We start from the raw sequence: 21171 nt of genomic DNA, 5'->3' as shown, positions 1-21171 counted from the left end.
TAAATTATTTTAAGAAAAGTACATTTTAATTTTTCATCTTATATGTAATAAACTAAGTGCTATTTATACAATTATAACTAAACGTCTAAGAAACCCGTAAACCATATACCAAAGCATATCTTATCTGAAATATTTTTATTTAGAATAAACATTTAAAAACTAAAATTATAAATAAAATATATGGGAATTATTGTTAATAAAGTAATTTTATTTTTTCAAACTATTTGCTTATAAGTACATATAACTTTTGACTGTAAAACAATTTTAATATGTAGCAGCATATATACATACATATATAAATTTTGTATATATATATATAAATCTATTTATATATGTATATGAAAAATTATATTTATATGTATATTATCTGCAAAAAAGATGTACATCGGTGTAACCGCTTAAAAACTTAAAACAAGTATAAATATATATAATTAAAATATTTTTTTTAATATATATATAAATATACGAAAAATCAAAATTAGTAAGTCATATAACTAATGTAAGTTTTACTTATAAATTTTATATAAAAAAAATTTATAATTTATAAATTTTTATTTATTTAAAAACTAAATATATATTAATTAAACAAAAAGACTTAAGAAATTAAAAATGCCTTTTCCGAACTAATTATAAATATAATTTAAAAATTAAGAAAAATTAAATTTTAAATTAGTAATAATTAAATTTTAAAACAGTAGTAATTAAATTTTAAATTAAGAAAAAAATGTAAATTTAAGAGGCCTTGAAACCGAAGCGTGGCTTATAATTAAAATTAGTATAAACAATTATTAATTGTAATTAACAATAACTATCTCGTTAACATTTTGGCTTATAGGTTAAAACATTAATTTAAAGTTAAATAACGTTTAACTTATATGGTAGATAACATTTTAAATCGACTATTTAAGAAATTAAATTATTTAAAATAAATATTGCAGCAATAACCAAAGCATTTGTGTGAATAAAATATGAGCAAAATTATTTATGTTAAATAAAACACAATAAATAAACAAATTTATTATATTATATGCAAATATCTATTTATATATATATTTATCGTTAAGATTAAAATAAAATATGTAAAATGAACATTTAAAATTATATAATATACTTAAATAAAGCAAATTACTTTTAAAAATTTAAATTTTTGGAATTTCTTATTTAACAATAACTAAGGTTAGGTTGGTTTAATATAGCTGAAAGCCTGGGCCATAGCGATACCAAATACTGATGTTTGATGTAGATTTTGTATGAAAATCTTAAATGAACTTTAAGAGGTGCTTGAAGCTCTAACTCAGATTTTGTGAGAATTTTTTTACATAACATATATATAATTTGTGTTTTGTCAGGCTTTAGAACGTTTTTCATAACCTTTAAATAATATTAAAATAAATTAAATCATAAATTCAGTTTCACTTCATTTAATATTACTAAATTTGATTTTAACGTCACTTATGACGGTAGTGACTTTTATTTAATGAAAACTATTACAATTGAATAGTGTTCAAAACCTCTCTATTTAATATAATTTAAAAGTTGTAAAAAACGACCTAAAACCCAGCCAAAATACAAATATATATAAAAATTGAAGTCGACATTAACATTTTTAAAAATAAAACATATACTCATTTTAAGTTTTAAAAAAAATTACGTTAAATTAATTATAATTTTATAATTAACAATAATATCGATCATTTGAATATATTTTTTTGCGGCGAGGAGTGTAATGATTACGTACAGACCACGATCCGGCGGCCCTGAAAGTGAGTTCTCAACTCCAAGGACTATACCCCATCCCCCTTATTCCTAGAGACTTTGTCCTACTCCAGAACTACGTTAGTTTTACCTCGAGATAGCGTCCCTATTAGTCACTTCAGACTTCCATCGGTGTGACCTATATCTAGGTGACTAGCCCCATACTTCATCTTTGCGCAATACATCTGCTTGCTCCAGCTGTCTTCTGTCAAGATTTACTTTTTTCAACCTTTTTGCTGTACACGTTCCTTTGAATAATAATAATTTTAATAATAATATAATAATATTAATATAATAAAGAAAATAATATAATTACTAATAAAAATAATATTTTAATAATAAAAGTTATAATAATATTTTATCATAATAATAATCAAAATAATAATAACTCTTAAAATAATAATATTCAAATCATAATAATGAACACAATAATAATATAAGCATAATATTTAAGAAGAAAACTTATATTGCAACCAAAATATCGCTGACTAAACTCATGTATGAAGAATCTGGATCTGAATGTTGTTTTAGTCTATATATAGCCATACCAGATGGAGTTAAGTTTCTACTTAGATTTTGTAATAGAATTCCTGTAGAATATCTCTAATACTAAAAACAAGAGTATTGTAAAATTTTGAAAGTATCTTGACTTTAATGTCAACTTTAGATATATCAGAAGAAATAGAACTATGCATACTAAAACTTCTGCAACGTTTAATAAGTATCTTAACTATATTCCCAAACTTGTAGCCACAGAGTTGGAAATTCAAAATACAAAAAAAGAAGAAAGAGTTCAGTTTGTCGGACAGTGTAATTAGCATTATTGTATTATTTTTAGATAGATGTACAATTTTTATGACGTTTCAGAGTTGACGGTCTTTAAATTATTATAGTATTTTAAAAACATATGATACACCTAACCGTTAAACCTATTATAACAACAAACTATTCAAAACTTACTTACAGATTACAGTAAGATATATAATTTATAGTTTTTATAGTTTAGGAGGAACGCTGGATGTTCCTCCGAGAATCTATGTGACTTACTCTCCTTTCATACGTTGACTCTAGAGGGAGTTAAGAGCGGCATTTTCTTATTGAATATAATAAATTGGATATAATAAACTATGATTCATTTTATATATTTTATATCTGCTAATTGGAATTTGAGTGCATATACTTTGGACTTAGAAAATAAACTAATTCTGCGCTAATTAAACCAATTTATAATATACTACACTTCGCATACACACATAATTTCATTATTTCTAACAATATTATTTATATTTTATGCAAAATTAATAATGTATTTTAATGATATTTTAAATTAAATTAATTATTCTTTATTTTATACAGATTTCCAATCCCTTTTTAATTGGTATTATTAAAAGTGCTGCCAAGTTATTTTCTTCTATTTCATTTGCCTCGCATTCGTAAACATTGCTAATTTGACAGTTCGTTTTACAAAATATTCGTAATACATATGATTAAGCTCCACGCCGGTTTACTGCTAATATAGTTTTCTAATTGCAATTTAATGTTAAAAAGTGTTTTAAGAACAAATAATAATTTAATTAAATTATTTCCAAAACACAATTCCAATATGGCTGTAGGAAAAAGTTTAACAAGTATTTTGTATGAATTAGAGAAATTTGCACCAACTAGCTTGGCAGAGGATTGGGACAATGTGGGTCTTCTCATAGAGCCCTATAACAAAACGTATGTTTATTTTAATTTTTTCAAGCAATTTTATTTTCTAATTTATGTTTAATTAAAGCTGTATTAAAAATATTTTGCTTACAAATGATTTAACTGAATCCGTGATGGAGGAAGCTGTGTCAAAAAATACTGATCTGATAATATCTTATCATCCGCCAGTATTCGCATCTCTTAAACGTATAACACAAAGGTTAGTGCATAAAATAATTTTTTTTTTTTGCATAATTTAATTTATAAACTATTTAAAAAATCAATATAGTAATTGGAAGGAACGCATTGTTGCACGGTGTTTGAAGGAATCTATTGCAGTGTATTCACCACATACTTCGTGGGATTCTGTATCTGGCGGTGTAAATGATTGGTTAGCTTCAGCACTACCAGGCAATAATATTAAGCCAATAAAGGTAAGTTTATTTTATTAAATAAGCGCTTTATTATTTACCTTTCCTTTATTATGACTTATTTTTGTATTAACATTTTATTCACTATAAAAGATATATGATATATGTGTTGAAACGAATATCCAAATCCATTAGATATATTATTTATTTATTGTCTACATATAAATTATATATTACTACATATTAATTGCAAAAAGTTTTCGAACTTATTAATTTTCTTATTAGTTACCCATTTTTTTTTTCAAAATAGTTTTTTTGCCTTATAATAATAAAGTTTTAATTACACTAATATCCATTATATCCTCTTATTATAATAGGATGTATAAAAACTTTTTATTATTTATTAAAAAGCCCGTTATCATATATTATCATATATCATATATAATATATATTTATAATTGTTTTATTTGTATACATATACAGTCACAATATAATACAGTTTATTATATTTAAGTAAATATTTTATTGCTTATATATATAATAAGAATATAGATAAATACAACTAAATTGATTAAAATGATTTCAACACAGTAATGAGAAATATCAAATCGTATAAACTATACATCTTATTAAAACTTTCAATTAGACAAAACGGTTCACACCTACTTGTATATATTAAAATTATTTTCAAAAATACTGAATAGAACTCAGATTAAAATTGTTGTATGAATAATTTTATTGCATATAAATTATTAATCTTAAGAAGTCTTTCGTACATTTTTAGTGCTGTTAGCAAGCCCCTTTGTTCTTAATTTGTCTGTTCAATTTTATTTATTGCCCATTTTTAGCGCTACTGGCAAATTATTTTACTTGTTTTTGGTGTTCGTCTTTAAAAAACGGTCTTATAATTAATTTTGCTATGACTCGTTTTCAATGTTGTTAGTTAGGAGTTTAGTTTTTACTTATTTTATAACAAGCAAAAACCCATGAGATTAAATTAGGTTAGGTTGAAATGGCGAACTTGTGCCCAAAACCCATTTAAGTTCAAATAATGGACCCGTTGGGATACCACGTTTATCTATAAGATCTAACTTAAGTATTGTATAATATACATTACGTTTAATATAATGCTTAATTAATAAGAATTCAATTTATAAGATCAATTCATGCGCACTATGACTAAGTGACGATGCCTCCCATTTTGAATGGAGATAATAACTTTAAGATTACTGATCCATTTTCCTAAACGATACAGAATCGTCCCATTTTTATAAAATCTTTAGACGATTTGTATATCTAAAAGAGCTTCTACAGACTAACTATCGGTAGAGTGATATGTGATTTGTGTTTAAAAACTTTGTACGGCTAGTCAATTCCAGTTTTAGCTGAATCCTACTGATTTTTGATATTGTATCTAGTCTCTTTAATTATGTAGTTAATCGTTATTTTAGTTATTAACGGAACATAACAGAACGGAAGCTTACTGCTCTGTTGTCTCGAAAGTATACAGAATTGTCCCGTTGTCATATAAAGTTTCAATAACTAAAACCTATCTAGATCAACATCTCAGTGGGGCCAATAGGTTATTAGTGTTTTTATAGTGTGATTAGCTGGCCTAGCCAGCCAAAAGGTAATCAGTGTTTGTATAGTGTGATAAGCTGGCCGAGCCGACTCCATACTGATTTTAACTGAACTGTTCCGATTCTTGATATGTTCTCTAGTGACTCGAAGTGTTTAATTAAATTATTTAATTAGCATTTATCTTAGCTATTCTTCAAGAAGAATGTGAGAGAGAATTCAATAAAAGGACAATATATAAATAAACCAAAGAGATGAACACCTTACTGATCTGATTTCAAATTGTTCCAGTTTAGGGTATTAGACATTCGGTCGTATGTTCTTTTTAATATGTAAATTAATTACTTTAATAAGTGATCGAAATAAATATTATTCTTAAACAATACAAGAGATCAGCTAATTATCAGATAAACTCCGTTGTTAGCTAGGAATATATTCTATTTTTAAATTTATTTATTTTGATTTTTAAATATCTCAGTTCGTTATTATTATGAGCGTTCCATATTTCTATTTAGTAATTTTAGAGTTTAATAACAATTTCTTTATCAAGTATTTATTTGTTTTCTCTATAGAATTAACAGAGGTATATAAATTATACTTAAGATTACAGGCAGACGAAATTACAAGTCAAAATATTGCCTACAAATTTTTTACGATAAGCAACTTAACTAACTTAATTATCTCTTATCGATTATGATATATAAAAACAATTGTTTTTTAGTTTTACATACACATACACGTGTTTTCAAACTGATAAAAATGTGTATCTAACCAAATGAAATAATTATAAATGCAATATAATGTTTACGTCTGTTTAGGCCTTATATGCCAATTAAGAGCACCACACATACAAATGTACTCGCATTCTAAAATGAGAATATTTGAATTAAAAAACAGACATTAAATATAAACTTATACTTGTATATGTATAAGTAAAGTAATATATAAAATATATAATAAATAAAATATTATTTAAAACTAATAATGCTACTCAACACAAGAGTGGCCCATTGTGGCTTCTGTAGATCCGAAGAGTCATTGTCAAAATCCATTCACGCGTCTGTGGTTTCATTAGAATATGTTGAATTTGTATTTTTTTCCACTGGTAATTTACTTTTCTGTTTTTCAACTATTGCTTCGACCTCATTTAATCCTAATTCTTTAGTGGGAGCCTCCTCTACTTCCTCAATACTGGTACGGCAAAAGCATTTTCGTATCAAATATAAGAGCAAAAGTGGTAAGGGTGTCATCATCGAACTAGCCACCGGAACTGCACTAGTCATATCTGCCTGCGGTTGTGGCAATGAGAAATTCAACATAAATATCGCAATACCAGTATTTTGTATGCCAGTCTCAATAGCTATTGTTAGAGCATCCTTAGCATTCTGTCGACATATTGTAGCCAACAACCAGCCAATTAGATAACCTATCCAAGGCAAAGCGCTACTAGCGATGATAATCTAATAAATATAAAATTAAATTAATAAAGCTCTGTATTAATAGGATATAAAAAAATACCTTCCAAGAAAATAATTTAAAAATGTAAGAATTAACAGTGAATGCAAATATTGTGATGAATAAGATTAAAGCCAATGAAATGGGTTTTAATAGCTTCGACATTTTTTTCGTCGCTTCAGGTGCATATTTTTGTAAAGCAATCCCAATGCAGAGTGGTAGAACCAATGAACAGGACATTGTAGCAATTGTTCCATAGGGTATTGCAAAATTGCCATCATGAAAAATTAAAGCACCTAATGTAAAGATCCACAAAGGCATCATACCAAATGCTGCTAAATTACTGATGGCAGTCATTGTAATAGATAAGTTAAGATTTCCATTTAATATCACTGTAAAAATATTGGATGCACCACCACCGGGTGTTGAACCAGTGAAAAATAAGCCGAGTCTTAACTCAATCATATCGTGAAACAGGAAATAACCAATAAAAAAACTTAACAGCGGCATTACAATAAATTGTCCAATAAAACCAATAGCAGGTCCAACTGGGCGCAGTACAATACGTTTCAATGCATCCAACTCCAAAGCAGCACCAAAATTTATATATAAAACCATTACAAGGCACGCAACACATACTTTAAATATTTGATCCAGAGCGCCTTCTTTTCTTAAAATAATAATACTTATGGATTCCATTGAACGTTCTGGAGCATAATTTGGACGATGTAGTTCCACTTTGACTTTTGTTTCACCCAAAAAAATTGCAGTCACCGAAAAATTACCACTCCAACTCTTAACACCTTTGGGTATATCAGCAGCACGAATTACATGGTCAATTTCCAACAAACTTGTGTCCTCCGGTATAATATGAAACTCATAGTCATCACCCCAATTCGAATCAATATGATTTATTGTCAATGGTATTTCTTTCGTTTCTTTCATGCTCATGTTAATTTTCACATCGTTAAACTCTACTGACCAAGTCGGTAAATTGATTATAACTGGTCTTAATTCATAGAAGCCGATGTTGGACACGTTATTACTAGCTGAAAACCCCTCTTCAGGTGGTATATGCACAGCAGCATTAAAAGTGACGATATTCGAAAGAATTAAGCAGACCGCAGTTATTAACTTTTCTCTAAACATTTTAAATTCGGACTACGGTTACCGCGATTCGTGAAACGTTCTCCGTCAATTTCAATGGATGTTAAGAGCCTGAGCGTTCACAGCTAAATGATTTCGTTCTGACTCGTACTGTGTATATTATCTTGAAGTGTTCGATTTCAATTGTTTTAAACATTTCTTCGTTAAAATATTTATTATACGACTTTATTGTTTGTTCTCGGACACAGCAAAAACCATACCATATCCATAAAACAATTGATATGTTAACAATATTGTTTTTATTATGATGATATGCATTAAAACTCCAGAACCATATTCTCAAAAGAGTATATTACAATAGAACTTGAAAAAAAAATATAAACATTTACCAAGTTGCAAAAATTATATTCACAAGAAATTGTTTCATATATTAAGATTCATTCATTTGTTGTTTTTGTTGTTGTTATTGTTTACTCCCGTTATCAAGTTATTAACTTATAATTGTAAAATTGATAGTTAAATGTTAAGTCATTGAGTCTACGAGAAATGATTATGCTAACTTTTAATCTATTTAGTTAAGAATAGGATTTTAGTAATTTAGTGATTCTCAAATCATTTTATTTAATTTCGGGAAAATTTCCACTAAGTTTTTGAGTCATACGATGGTCAGACCTATCAGTCCATTCAAAAATGATTTTAAAAATGTTATACTAGCTTGACGGCATAGGTTATTTACTTACAGTTAGAATTAGTAATACTTTTACTTATTTATTGAAGCATGACTGCATATGGTGGACCTATGCTTCTTTATCCACTTCTTTTTATCGCTCTGTATCAGACACTTGTTTTCACCAATTTTACATTTCAATTATTTTCGAAATGATAAATATTGAATTAAACCATCTTTTTTTATAGTGACCTCTTCTTTCTTCTCTAATATACACCCATACAATATACTAAATCAGAAATGAGCCATCTGTCTGTCGTGTACGGCAATATATTTTCTTGAGATCTTTGATTTATATATGAGCAGTTGTTACAAAGTAAATTCAAGTTTATAAGTCTATTCTATTGCACAGAGATGTATAACACAGAAGGTTCTATCATTCTACTAAGTTACAAGAGAATGGAGTTGATTGGTGAAAACTAATGAGGTAATGGTAAGGGGAATATTCATAACCATACTTTGCTATTCATAAAGGCAACTTTAGATGTAGGCACTCTTCTAAGTTTAACAAAAAATAGTGTACATCTCCTGACGTCTGGTCTTACAGGTTATTGTTTGCTCAGTATACACATACCAAGAGGCATCTTCAGTAGAAATTTTTTATAGAAACTGTTAAGACAATAACATTGAAAAAACAGTTTAGCACTTGTTATATCACTCGTTGTTATGGATTCCTGCAAATTAACTGATTTGAAGACTTTTACTTTATAAAGTATGCAGACCAAGACTCAGTAGAGCCTATCAGGCTTTTAAACTATTGATTGGAAACTAGATGGTTTCGACAGTGTATACTAAAATTACTAGGAAGTCTCCCTAATGATATCACAACGGACTCTTGAAAATTCCAATACCTTTTGTGATGGAACTGTCATATTTATAATAATAAGGATCAGTACCATGTATGCTGTAAGAGACCCTGCCTCGTGTCATTATGGACTAAGTTTAGCGTGTGCCATAAGAAAATTTAACAGATGAGCGATCCCAATAGGCACTAAATAAAGACTTCTCCAGTTATGGAAATGGGAATAAAAACAATTGAGTTAAGGTCAGTTTCCTTTAGAAAAGAAAAATTATAAAATCTACTGTCTCGTAAGTTGGATATACATCGCAGTTTGGAAATAAAAATAGAGAACTAGGACTGACATGTCTTACAGAATTGAGTTAACGGTACTAGAAAATTGAAAAAAATGAAAGAATTGTTTACTAGAGGCTACAATTTGATATTGATCATGAAACCCATAATAAGAAAGAATTAGAATGTTTCTTCATTTTATTAATATCTGCAAGCATCAGCTTATAGATTTCGGATTATATTTAAACTGCATTTACTTTATTTGTACATGTTGGCCACTCAGTTGTTTAACAAAGATGCCTTAGGTTATAAAAGTACCAAAAAATTTAGGTTATTTATGAGTTGCAGCAATATATTATAAAACTTGTAAATGCAAGACTCCAAATCAACCAAAAAATAAAATTTTAACCGATATAATATATAATATTTCACAACAAACACTATCTGCCCTAATTATCCAAAGGAGAATCAAGGAATCAATTTTTTCTTCCAATACTGGGTTAAATATACTCACAATAATAATGAATAAAATTTAATCATAGTAATCTAAACTCATTATACTCAATATACTCATTATATACTAAGGAAAATCAATTTGAAATAGAAGTTCTATCGTTCTACAACATATAACGTAAAAGACTGTTCTTGTTCTGCGATTAGAAACAAACTTATTTTATTATATTTATTGACACATATTATAGTCTTCTCAAGTCTACTTTAATTTCTATCCTAAGAGAAAGATAGAGTGGAAAAGATTATAGAAGTACATATCATTACATATGTATTACTGATAAAATCGATTTTAACAAATTTTTTTGTATTTTGGACTTAATGAATGTTGTGTTATATACTTTATAATGTCAAATATCTCTTCTACACAAAATGAGAATAAGTAATTCTCATACCCAATATTCCGTCTGAAGCATTAAAATCTAAATGAAATACTGCAAAAACAGTGGGTTGTTACTCGTTAAGCATATGTCCAGTTTTTCGGCCCTACGTAATGTCATCGTTATTTCATAAATTTATGCATAAGAACGGATTACTATATACAGAATAAAGATTTATTGTAATTGTAAAAACAATTAAGTAAAATTATTAATTTATTTTAATTAATTAATTTCGCACTTCTTTTACTTTTCATGAAAACAAAAAAGATCTAGAACTTGGACCATATCGGAAATTAGAAGCACCCAAAAAACAAAATTGTTCCAAATTCCGAGCGTCTACTGTACTATTTCTATATAGTTTGTGTAAAGTATATAAAGTATTATTAACAATTTAAAGATAAGCAAAGTAATCATTTGCCTATCAAAACGTATGGCATTCCATCTTTATGAATGATTCTTAATGATTAGCTATATACAGTGTAAAATAAGGCAAATAGAAGTATTTTATAGAGCTGTTTAGTTAAAAATATTCATTCATATAATATCTTTATAAAAAAAATAGAAAATTGAAATATCGCATATCATCACGAAGAGTCTTAAGATAATTAAATAAAACTTTTTTCTAAAGAATATAGTTTTTAATGGTGATTGTTGAAGTCAAAGTTTCGCAGAATATTATTAATTTTTTTCTCTTATTTATTTACACAAACTTCAATTAAAATAACATTAAGAATGACTTCATTCATATTTTGCAAATATATAAAACAGATTTTTTCTATAAACAAATGTTTTTTGTTTATTATTTAATTTATATTTTTCTATAATTTAGTTTAACATTCGTTGGTAGGAAATAATTTTTTCTTAATTTTTACTTGCACTTGTAAATAACAAATTGAAATTTTTTTAAATTATAAAAATAAATTAAATGTTTAGAACTTCAATTAATTCAAGAAAGACATATACGTGGAGTATTAGTATGTAAAAAAAAAAGTAATAGAGTTCTGGGCTCCCAACGAAATGAAGCACTTCTGTTCATATGTTTAATAGACCTTTTGTAGCTATTATAAAATAAATTTATTAAAAAAATTATTTTCACTTCTCTTAAAAAATTAAACAAAAATCTAAATATTCTGAAAGAAATTCTTTTACAAAATTAATTTATTGAAATTTTCAAATTATTTTTTTTTCTTTACATTTTTCCACAATAAACACAAAAACTTTAAATGCGTCTTGCATAATTTCTGTTGGCTTAAATTCTTTAGAACCGCTTCTGCTTAAGCCAGAATTTAACTGAGGCCTAGTTTCGTCTCATACTGAACTAAGTTTTGAGCTTGACTAGATTTTCGTTTTAAAATATTTTATTTGGCTGACATAAAAAACCTGAAAAAGCTTATAACGAAATGCTTTAATAATTATGTGGTTGTCTGAAAAATATAAAAAAGCTCAGGTCTTCAATCGAAAAGTTTTTTCCATAGTCATTAAACTTTTTCATCCAAAAGATAGTTTTTTTATTAATTTAAGTTCATTAAAATTAATTGCCTCAAATACATACATACATACATATGTAACTCATGTTTTTTGTAATGACAATACAAATTGAAATCAATTTAATCAAATGCTACCTGCCCGAAAGAGCGATTCTTAATGATTAAAGATACAATTAATAGGTATATAGAAATTTAATTTAATAGATTTTCTTCTAAAAATTTATAAATACATGCATTTATATAAATTGCATGCTATAAGTTTTATTTATTTTCAGCTTCTGTCATTTTACAAGCTAAATTTGTTTGTCATCATCATCGTTATTTGGTTCTACAGCTTAGCCTAGACTTACTCTTTTGATAGTGTTAATTTTCTGTTATCTGTTATACTGCTTTTCCAGCATATATTTCAATTTACATGGACACATTTATATAGTGATCAGTTCATAAACATAACCATGGGTTGTCCACGTGGTGATGTCCCTTTTCCTCCTTAAATATAATAGGTATTTCGAGAACCGTTAAAAAAATTAACTACATAATAACAAACTAACAACTGTAAAAGCAATAGCTCTGTCTAAAAATTTAACTAGAAATGTACTCAAGTACAAGTATTCTATTACTAGATGCCCAATAATACTCCAGCTTCAGCTCTATAATTTGCAAGACTTTTGGTTTAGAAAACTCAAACGTTTAGGTAGGAAATGTATTTTTATATAAAATTGACAAGATTACTTTAATAGAAAAAGTATATACACAGTTTGTATAACTAAAACGCTTTCTCCAGGACCCTAAAGAACTATCAAGTACTGATATCGTAAATGTAGTGGTGGGAGTAACTACTAAATCGATAATTCAAATATCATGAAACCTGTCTAGGAAAACCAAATTACTAGGGAAGGATCTTGAAACAAGAACCTTAGAATTATGCAACAAACCTACATCGAGTCTGTCAGTTTCACAGATTAAAAAAAAAAAGAGTCGGAGCTATGTCACCACGTCACAACAATCTTTAAAGATTATTGTGACAAACTCACTTTTGTTCCATTGGCGCGTAACAGTTAAAAACCTCATTATGTCCCTTAGAGAGATTTTGCCTGTTTTCATTATAAATGGATAGGCAGTTGATTAGTATCCAAGTGTGAGTGTAACGAGAACACCACAGGAATACAGACTATGTTCTGCTGTTTCCTTTTCTTCATGACAAAGTCTGCAGATATCAACCCTTGTAATACCTAGATTCAATAGATGCTACTTAACTCCACAATGTCTAGTGAGAAGCCCTATGATAAGTCAAATGCTTTTCCTGTTCAGCATTAGTAACTGCCTAGTTCTGGCTTTTGAGTGATTTGGTATGAATTCTTTAGCTTGTCTGCAGGCAGTTACATTATTCCAGCCATTTGGTAATTATAAGTTTTGGCCCAATATAATATGAGGACGTCCCTTTTCTGGCTAGTTCATCGGCTTTCTCGTTTCCTTTAAATCTTCTGTCCTTGGATCCATATAATGTGAACCCTGTTCTTTTTAGCAATATTTTTATTGCTAAAGCAATCCCACAGTAGTTTTGAAGTCACTTGAGGTGAGCTTAGTAGTAGGAAAGAGGATTTACTGTCAGAGAAAATATATATGTTTTGGAACTCTGGTTACAATGCCAAGTCTGTCTGTACTCAAACCCTTGATATAGAGTGTGAATATTAATGCATTCATGGGCATGAATCATCTACAGAATTTTAAATGAAAACTCAAATATTGATTATACTTGACCGAAAGAACTCTAACATATTTGCTGTTTGATAAAAGCAATAGCCTTTGCGCTCTAGTAATTTTCTACTTTAGGTTTTTAATATATTAAACTCACTTTTTATATCAAATATAAATTTTGAAAGAGAAATAGATTAAAAAATTAAAAGCTTTTTATTGTTTTATAAATTGCGATAACTATAGTTTACTTTTACGCTCATAGTTAATCGTATTAAAATTTAATTTTAATGTATAACATTAAATTTTTATTATATATGATATTAAAGTTCATTCAAAAAGCTTTTATACGTACAAATTTATAATTTCATTATTTGAAATAAATCAAAATATATCAATTTATTACTTACTATACAAAAAAAAGTTCTTCTATGGCTTTACCGAAACCCCCTTCACTCACAAATTTATTTTACAAAGCAATTATTTATTATGTATATATAACTATTTATTAACTATTTATGGGAAAAAGTTTATTTTTGCGTAAAATTCAATGCACATGCGATTTTAAACATATACACTCTGTTAAGAAACTACTGGGAATCGATCATTTAAAAACCCGCTTAAAAGGATTGTCGTATTTCTTTAGACTTTAGCTATCCAACAAAGTTCCCCATCTAATCGCCTTTTTTCGTCAATCTATAAAATTATATCATGCATAAATCGACACTTTTACAACGAAGTAACCATTACTGGTCTGTAGTGCCGATAACTGCTCTCAGATCTATACAATGATGTAGTGGCCTCTTCGAAACCGTATCTCTATAACAACTCAGTTCTCAACAGGTAGCTATCTATCATCTAACAGAAGGAAAGATGACTATATACAACATCAAGAACTGTTCTAACGCCAGGATATAGTCGCTTAATAAACATTAACTTAAACCTTGTCAAGTAATTTGTCCTAAATATGGTGTTAACCTGCAGTTCTAAATTGCATGACATCTTTGATCTGTTTAGTTGACCCACAGCATACATAAATCTACAACCAAAAAAAATTTATAGCTTCATCCATCTGAAATGCAGGTTAGATTCAATCTCTTTTAATTCTCCTTTCTAACTTTACGTAGCATATAACTTTCATAGCCTATTTATATAATTATTTATAAAATTAAAAGCATTTTTGAAATTTACTTTAATCATTTTGTTGTTTTCAGAAGTAAATATCCTTGTTAAACAATAGTTTTCAACTTTAATTTTTTTACTTAAATATAATATAAGTCTTAAAAGTCTATAACATTCAATCATCGTTCGTATATATATAATTATCGTTCGTATATCTTATTCTATATATCACATTTAAATTAAATAAAAATAAAATGTTTTATTTAATCTACAATTAAAAGCTCATTTTCATCAAATGCATCTGCATCCAATTTAGTATTCCATCCTAAAATACGACGCACAATATAGAATATTAGAGCTAATCCTATCGATATTAGAGCAGTAATTATTGGCACCACAATAGCCATATCAGATTTGGGTTCTTCCAAACTATGTTGCAAGAGTAATATAGGAATTGTCATATTCAAAACACTCGTCTCAATACCAATGGTTAAGGAATCTGTCGTAGAGCGGCAAAATACTTTCGATAAACCATAAGATAATACATAACCGATTAGAGGTAATAGAGTGCCAGCTAGAAAAATCTATATACATAAAAAAGGAATAAAAATTTTAATGTAAGATATAGAATAATTAAGGATAAAATAATAATAATAATATCTTTGGCAATAGTACTCAGATATCTCGGACGTGTACTTCGTTGTGCTCATCATTAATCAAACTATTTTTTCTTTATAATTTAAGACATGTAAAATAGCGTTTACATAATAACAAGGTGGATCTGTCTGAAGAGACGGAATATATTCCCTGCATGGAAGCGGTTGAAATCTTTAGTCAGATATTCTGTGACTGTGCGTCTTTAATCCAAACCAGAAAGAGATTGCTAGGTCGGGAACTTCTATTATCGTCCAAAGTTAATATTTTCTCAACAGTTGATCTTTTGGCTATGATCCAAAAAGAGAAGTGTGTTCTGTTCATTAGTGTCGTGTTAGTGTTCATTAGTAAATTACACAAAAGATCAATAATGGACTCAGTTCTCCGCTTTCTGGAAGCAATTATGCCGTGTATTTTCTATTCTATTCTACTACTGCAATTAAAATATACAATTTTTTTTTCTCTGACTTTCCAAAAATATATAATACTGATCTGTGGCATCAAACTATTTTAATTAGAATTGTAGATAAAATACAAAAGTACAAATAGTGTCGACTCGGACACACTCTCGGGCGATGGAACAATAACGTTCCGCGACAATCATTGTAATAGAATTCATAACATTCTACACATGCCGGTAGAGCAGCCATAACTTGGATGGTGATAGTCTTGGATGGGCCAAATGCATTTTATACGAAATAAAAATTCGATTATCAGATATACACTCAACGAAGCTCTCATTACAATAGATCATTCAAGTGATCACAGACACTATTGAGTAAAAGTACTCGCGTTTAAACAAATAAAGGAAAATATATAAAAAATGATTAATCGAAGTTATATGTTGCCATTAAAAAATAATTGCGTTATGGTTGCTATGCTATTAAATGAGGGGCTATTAATTAATTATTGTGAAAATCGTTGTGTTTGTTATTTCAATGGTTTTTCCTCAAACCTATCGAGTGAAAATCACAAAAAGTATCAAACAAATTGATATGGTAAATGTCTATAGCAAAGTCGAAAGACATCGTTTAAATTAACATTCCCGACACATTTTAAAGATAACGAATAACGAACTTCGCACTATAATTCTCATTTACTTCATTCCCACTTATTTTTTTATCACTTTTATACACTGTACTTAATATATAAATTATAAAATTATTTTATATTTACCATAAACGTAAGTTCTTTGAAAATGAAAGCATTCAAAGCTACCGTCAATCCAACAAGGCACAAACTTAGTAAAACTGATACGGGTTTCAAAAATCTAAATACAAATTTCGTCGTCTTTGGAATACAAATTCGGAGTACAACTCCCAACATTAAGGCCAAAATAAGTCCAATTGAGCTAACAGCCAAATCCATGAATGGTACTGCCATATTTGTGTTATTGTGGATCACACTGGCTAATAATAGAATCCAGAAAGGAAACATAGCAAGTGCTAAAAGCGTATTTACAGTTGTAGTTACAACTGATAAATTAAGATTCCCTTTCAGGAATACAGTGCAAATGTTGGCCAAGCCACCACTTGGCGATAGGGCGGTAAAGAAAAGTGCCAACTGCAATTCTTCATACTGCTTAAAGAGTAAAAATCCCAAGCCCAGACCAAGTGCTGGCATTATAATATATCTTGTAGCAATACCAACGAGAGGCCCAATTGGTTTAAATACTATAGACTTAAAGCGTTGCAAGTCCAGTGCAGTTCCCAAATTAACAAACATTAAAAGCACAACAGCAGCCGCGGAGTAAGTAAAAATTTTATTATCAATATTGTGTTCTCGCACCAATGTGATATTCAATTTGTTTGTAGCAAACTCCACCAGTCCAACTACTGGATGTAAGGTAACATATAAATGCGTATAACCGAAATAAAACCCTTGTACTTGCACTACCCCATGCCATGCAGCCAAATTTGAACTCGATTCCAATCGTTCTAATTCACTTTTCTGTATGCGAGCATCACATTTAGCCAATTTTGTATTTTCAATGTTCACTTTAAAGTAAAAGTCCACATTGTCTGTGAGGTCAACATTTGTAATACTCAAACTGACTTCCCGTAAGCTATTGCTTAGCATACACATCTCCTGTTGACCATATATAACCTGCCAATCTCCTGCGACTTTGCCATATTCTGCTTTTATCCTGTTGATTTGATTAGTCAATAGCCATACAAACGTTAGGCTACTTAAAATATTCCGTTTATAAAAATTGACGTCTACTTTCATGTTGACACAATTGCTAAATAAAAACTTGGTCAGACCTATATAACGACTTATCAGCATCGATTTGATCAAATTCAATAACAAACAAAGAATTTGAATGAAATACAACCATCGACATCCGAAAAAACAAATTTAGGTTTTTGAACTCAAATCTTACTAATTATTTTATCAGGTACAATAGCGCAATTTGTGCTACCGATTGCAATACACATACCTATTCACGTACTCCTAACCATTTCTGAAAATTCGATAAGAACTCATAAATTGCGTTTGATGATTTAATTTCAGTAGCTAAATTTGTCTTCATTGGAACAAATACAATATTATATTTATTGGAAAAAATAGAACAGAAGAGTTCTTTGTGAAAGATCAATGAACAATTTGTTGTATTAGTTCTCAGATGCAGTCTCAGGAAGATCACCTGAATTTGTCGCCAAACGCAATGGGACATCATATTTGGTCAAATCGTTTGGTATAACAATTGTCTTACTACTCTGTACGCCATCTTGTTTGCTAAATAGTAATAGAAATGTGCACTCAAGGATTATACCACATCGATATAAATCACTAAGTTCTCCCGTCTATTTCAGTGTCAGAAATTGCTGATGTGTTGATGTCACGAAGATAAAAATCTAAGAATGCAATAAGGTGATGGTGCTAAAGTGTTTGATATTATTGGGCTCTCCATCGGTCTGCCAAGTGATGAAAAAGTATTTTGATTGGACCTATTTCTCTTGGTTTGCATTAGATATACAATGATTATCAGTCAAAGTTCTAAAGTTGATTGTTAACATGTGTAGATATTGTATTTTTCAAGTATATTTAGTAAATTCTAAAGATGCATAAGGCGCAATAACAGGAATTGCACTGTTGAGTTGGTTGGTTATAGTGGCAAGTCTTCAGATATTCTTTCTCTGTCCATAATTAGAAATTTTTCATCGTTTTACTACAACTTTCCTCACAAAAAACCTGGATATACAAAGAAAACAAAAACTAATTTTTCATCCTATCCAATGAACAGTTGACAAACTATCAAAAAATACTCCTCATTATTCTGACTTTTTAAAAATGTTAGATTACTTTTCAAGATCCCCGATGTAAATATGGTAATGTACTCGAACAGCCAAGATATATTCATAACTCTGGTAAGAGATATAGCCACATCCCTAACAGCACATCCCTTCCACAATGTCGGTCTGCTCTTAACAAAATAGCTAAACGTGGCAGTGTTCAGTTCATTTGGGTACCTTGACAGAAGGACATCTCTACTCCCTAACATTCATTTCTCTTCTTATAGCAAGATTTTTGCCGGGTTTGTAGCTCGGCGAATGGAAGGAAACTGTACTCCTCCTCTTGTCAATTTCCGTCATTGGCTAGGGAAAGATTCAAAATCTTTGGTGAATTTACCAACCTGACGGTGTAGATATCTTACAAAATTATGAACTTGACCTTAAGAGAATACTTCGATCAATTTAGTTCGACATTTGATTAGGAAACATCAAATCCAGCGACAGTAAAACGCTGATTTAATGAGTTCGAGCGTGGTCGTCGTTTCTTCCACAACGAATTTCGTGAAAGTTATTCAAGAACGCTGTTTCACAAGCAAACAACGGTGCAGTGCGGAAAATGATTGAGATAAATCGGCATTGTATATACCGAGAGAATCATTGATCATAATGGAAAATACTTTGAAAAACAATAAAACCATTTTCACTATTTTCATTGTTAAGCCCAGGACTTAAAAGGCAGCCTAATTCCTAATGTTTGCTTCTCCATCATATGTTAAGAGCTTATAGGATCTGTTCAGCGATTTTATGTTACACTACTATTGTAAGAGTCTATAATCGTCGAAAAATATTTTATTATAATATAATTATAAAAATATATTTAGAATTTATACGGGGGTGTATGAACAAAAAAAAAATTAATGTAGAGATAATTTCTTATTATAGTCATATTATAGTTCGATATTAAATCGCAAACGTTTTAAAACCTTTCAGAATTTTTCTTAAAATGGATTATTTTCATTATATAAATTATTTGCATACAACACTTTCAATATTTACTAGTTTCTTCAATTTTATTGAGTTACTAATAAGATATATTGGCACATTTCCAATTTCCCAAGCACTTCCGATGGATATTTGTAAACACAAATATTGTTAATAGCTTCTATATGTTTGCTATATTTCTGTTCTCACAAATTTATCTATTTAACATTTTATTTCTATCCAATTGATAATAATAAAAAAATATAACCTTGCTACCTTACTCACTAGCCAAATCCATGCCAACCAGATTACGGTGCTGGACGCATTTTTGACACGAATGTAACCTTGGAGCAGGCAATATCCTGTGTACGTAACCATATCGGTACAGATGTGCATTTAAGTCTGGGCTTGGAACACAATAAAGCAACAACTATCAAAAAAGTAGCCGTTTGTGCTGGATCTGGAGCTTCACTACTAAAAGGTGTAGAAGCAGATTTATACGTTACAGGCGAAATGTCACATCATGAATTGCTGGATGCTAATCACAAAAAGACTTCTGTCATCTTGTGCAACCATAGTAACTCTGAAAGAGGATTTCTCCAAGTGTTCAAGGAACAATTTAATAAAATTTTAAATAATGAATGTGAAATATTTGTGTCGCAAAAGGATAAAGATCCTTTAATTACAGTTAAATAAAACTTACTTGTATCTAAAAATAATTAAATTTGTTTTTTGTTACACATGAAATTTTTTATTAGAGCAAAATAACAATAAAATGATCAGTTTTTTAAATATCTGCTCTAAGCATTTATTTATGTTATATTATATTATATTTATCTGCAACCTCGTTAGTCTCAATAGTTTGCAGTTCAATTTATTTAAATATTTATTTAGATTTTAATTTGTTTTAATTGAAATTTTTAACTACAATTAAAATGATACTAATAATAACTATCATTATTATTAATTAAAATGAAATATTATTAAGCTAACTAAAGTTTTAACTATGGAAGGACACAAATTTTGTGTTTGTTGAACTAACGAGTGAAAAAATGTAATAGAAATAGAAATTTTAATAAAACTTAAAATATTAAAATAAAAAAATATTTAAATAAAATAAAGTAAAGTTTTATTGCTTTTAAGCTTACTAACAAATTTGGTTTTTAAAAAGCTTTAAAAAAGTGTTTACATTATTTTGTGTGTATACAAAATCAATTAAAAGAAAATCATACATTTATTAAATAAATATTTTAGCATACAAACATTTACATTAAAAAACAAAATTTGTATTATTAATTATATTTTATATATAAATTTAAAAACCGAAAATTTAACAAATACAGAAAAAAATG

At 28.6% G+C, this 21171-nt stretch overlaps 3 protein-coding genes across 3 annotated transcripts; 1 reads left to right on the top strand and 2 right to left on the bottom strand.

Moving 5' to 3' along the window:
- Positions 1-3200: 3200 nt before the first annotated feature.
- Positions 3201-20532, top strand: LOC119670606 (NIF3-like protein 1; the record flags this gene model as incomplete). The annotated part of the gene is given in 4 exon segments (XM_038080934.1): positions 3201-3474; positions 3533-3664; positions 3734-3878; positions 20108-20532. Coding segments are annotated over 4 exon segments (867 nt in total). The 3' UTR covers positions 20516-20532.
- LOC119670604 (sodium/bile acid cotransporter-like) lies at positions 6342-8316 on the bottom strand. Its single transcript, XM_038080932.1, has 2 exons — positions 6912-8316; positions 6342-6853 (listed from the first exon to the last, which is right to left on the bottom strand). Exons 1-2 carry the CDS (start codon positions 7995-7997, stop codon positions 6446-6448), a joined length of 1494 nt encoding a protein of 497 aa, XP_037936860.1. The 5' UTR covers positions 7998-8316; the 3' UTR covers positions 6342-6445.
- On the bottom strand, positions 15066-17847 carry LOC119670605 (sodium/bile acid cotransporter-like). Its single transcript, XM_038080933.1, has 2 exons — positions 16779-17847; positions 15066-15532 (listed from the first exon to the last, which is right to left on the bottom strand). The coding sequence occupies exons 1-2, from the start codon at positions 17829-17831 to the stop codon at positions 15212-15214; spliced, it is 1374 nt and encodes a 457-aa protein (XP_037936861.1). The 5' UTR covers positions 17832-17847; the 3' UTR covers positions 15066-15211.
- Positions 20533-21171: the final 639 nt, after the last annotated feature.

Source organism: Teleopsis dalmanni, chromosome 1 (assembly GCF_002237135.1).
Source record: "Teleopsis dalmanni isolate 2A chromosome 1, ASM223713v2, whole genome shotgun sequence".
NCBI classification, from domain to species: Eukaryota; Metazoa; Arthropoda; class Insecta; order Diptera; family Diopsidae; genus Teleopsis; species Teleopsis dalmanni.
Note: the sequence above shows the minus strand (reverse complement) of the source record. Positions and strands in the feature narration are given on the sequence as shown.

Excerpts from the sequence above, each read along its gene's own strand:
- LOC119670604 (XM_038080932.1), bottom strand. The coding sequence starts at position 7,997 with ATGTTTAGAGAAAAGTTAATAACTGCGGTCTGCTTAATTCTTTCGAAT. Across the intron at positions 6,854-6,911 it reads TTAAATTATTTTCTTGGAAG|ATTATCATCGCTAGTAGCGC; the intron begins GTATTTTTTTAT and ends TATATTTATTAG.
- LOC119670605 (XM_038080933.1), bottom strand. The coding sequence starts at position 17,831 with ATGAAAGTAGACGTCAATTTTTATAAACGGAATATTTTAAGTAGCCTA. Across the intron at positions 15,533-16,778 it reads TCAAAGAACTTACGTTTATG|ATTTTTCTAGCTGGCACTCT; the intron begins GTAAATATAAAA and ends TTATGTATATAG.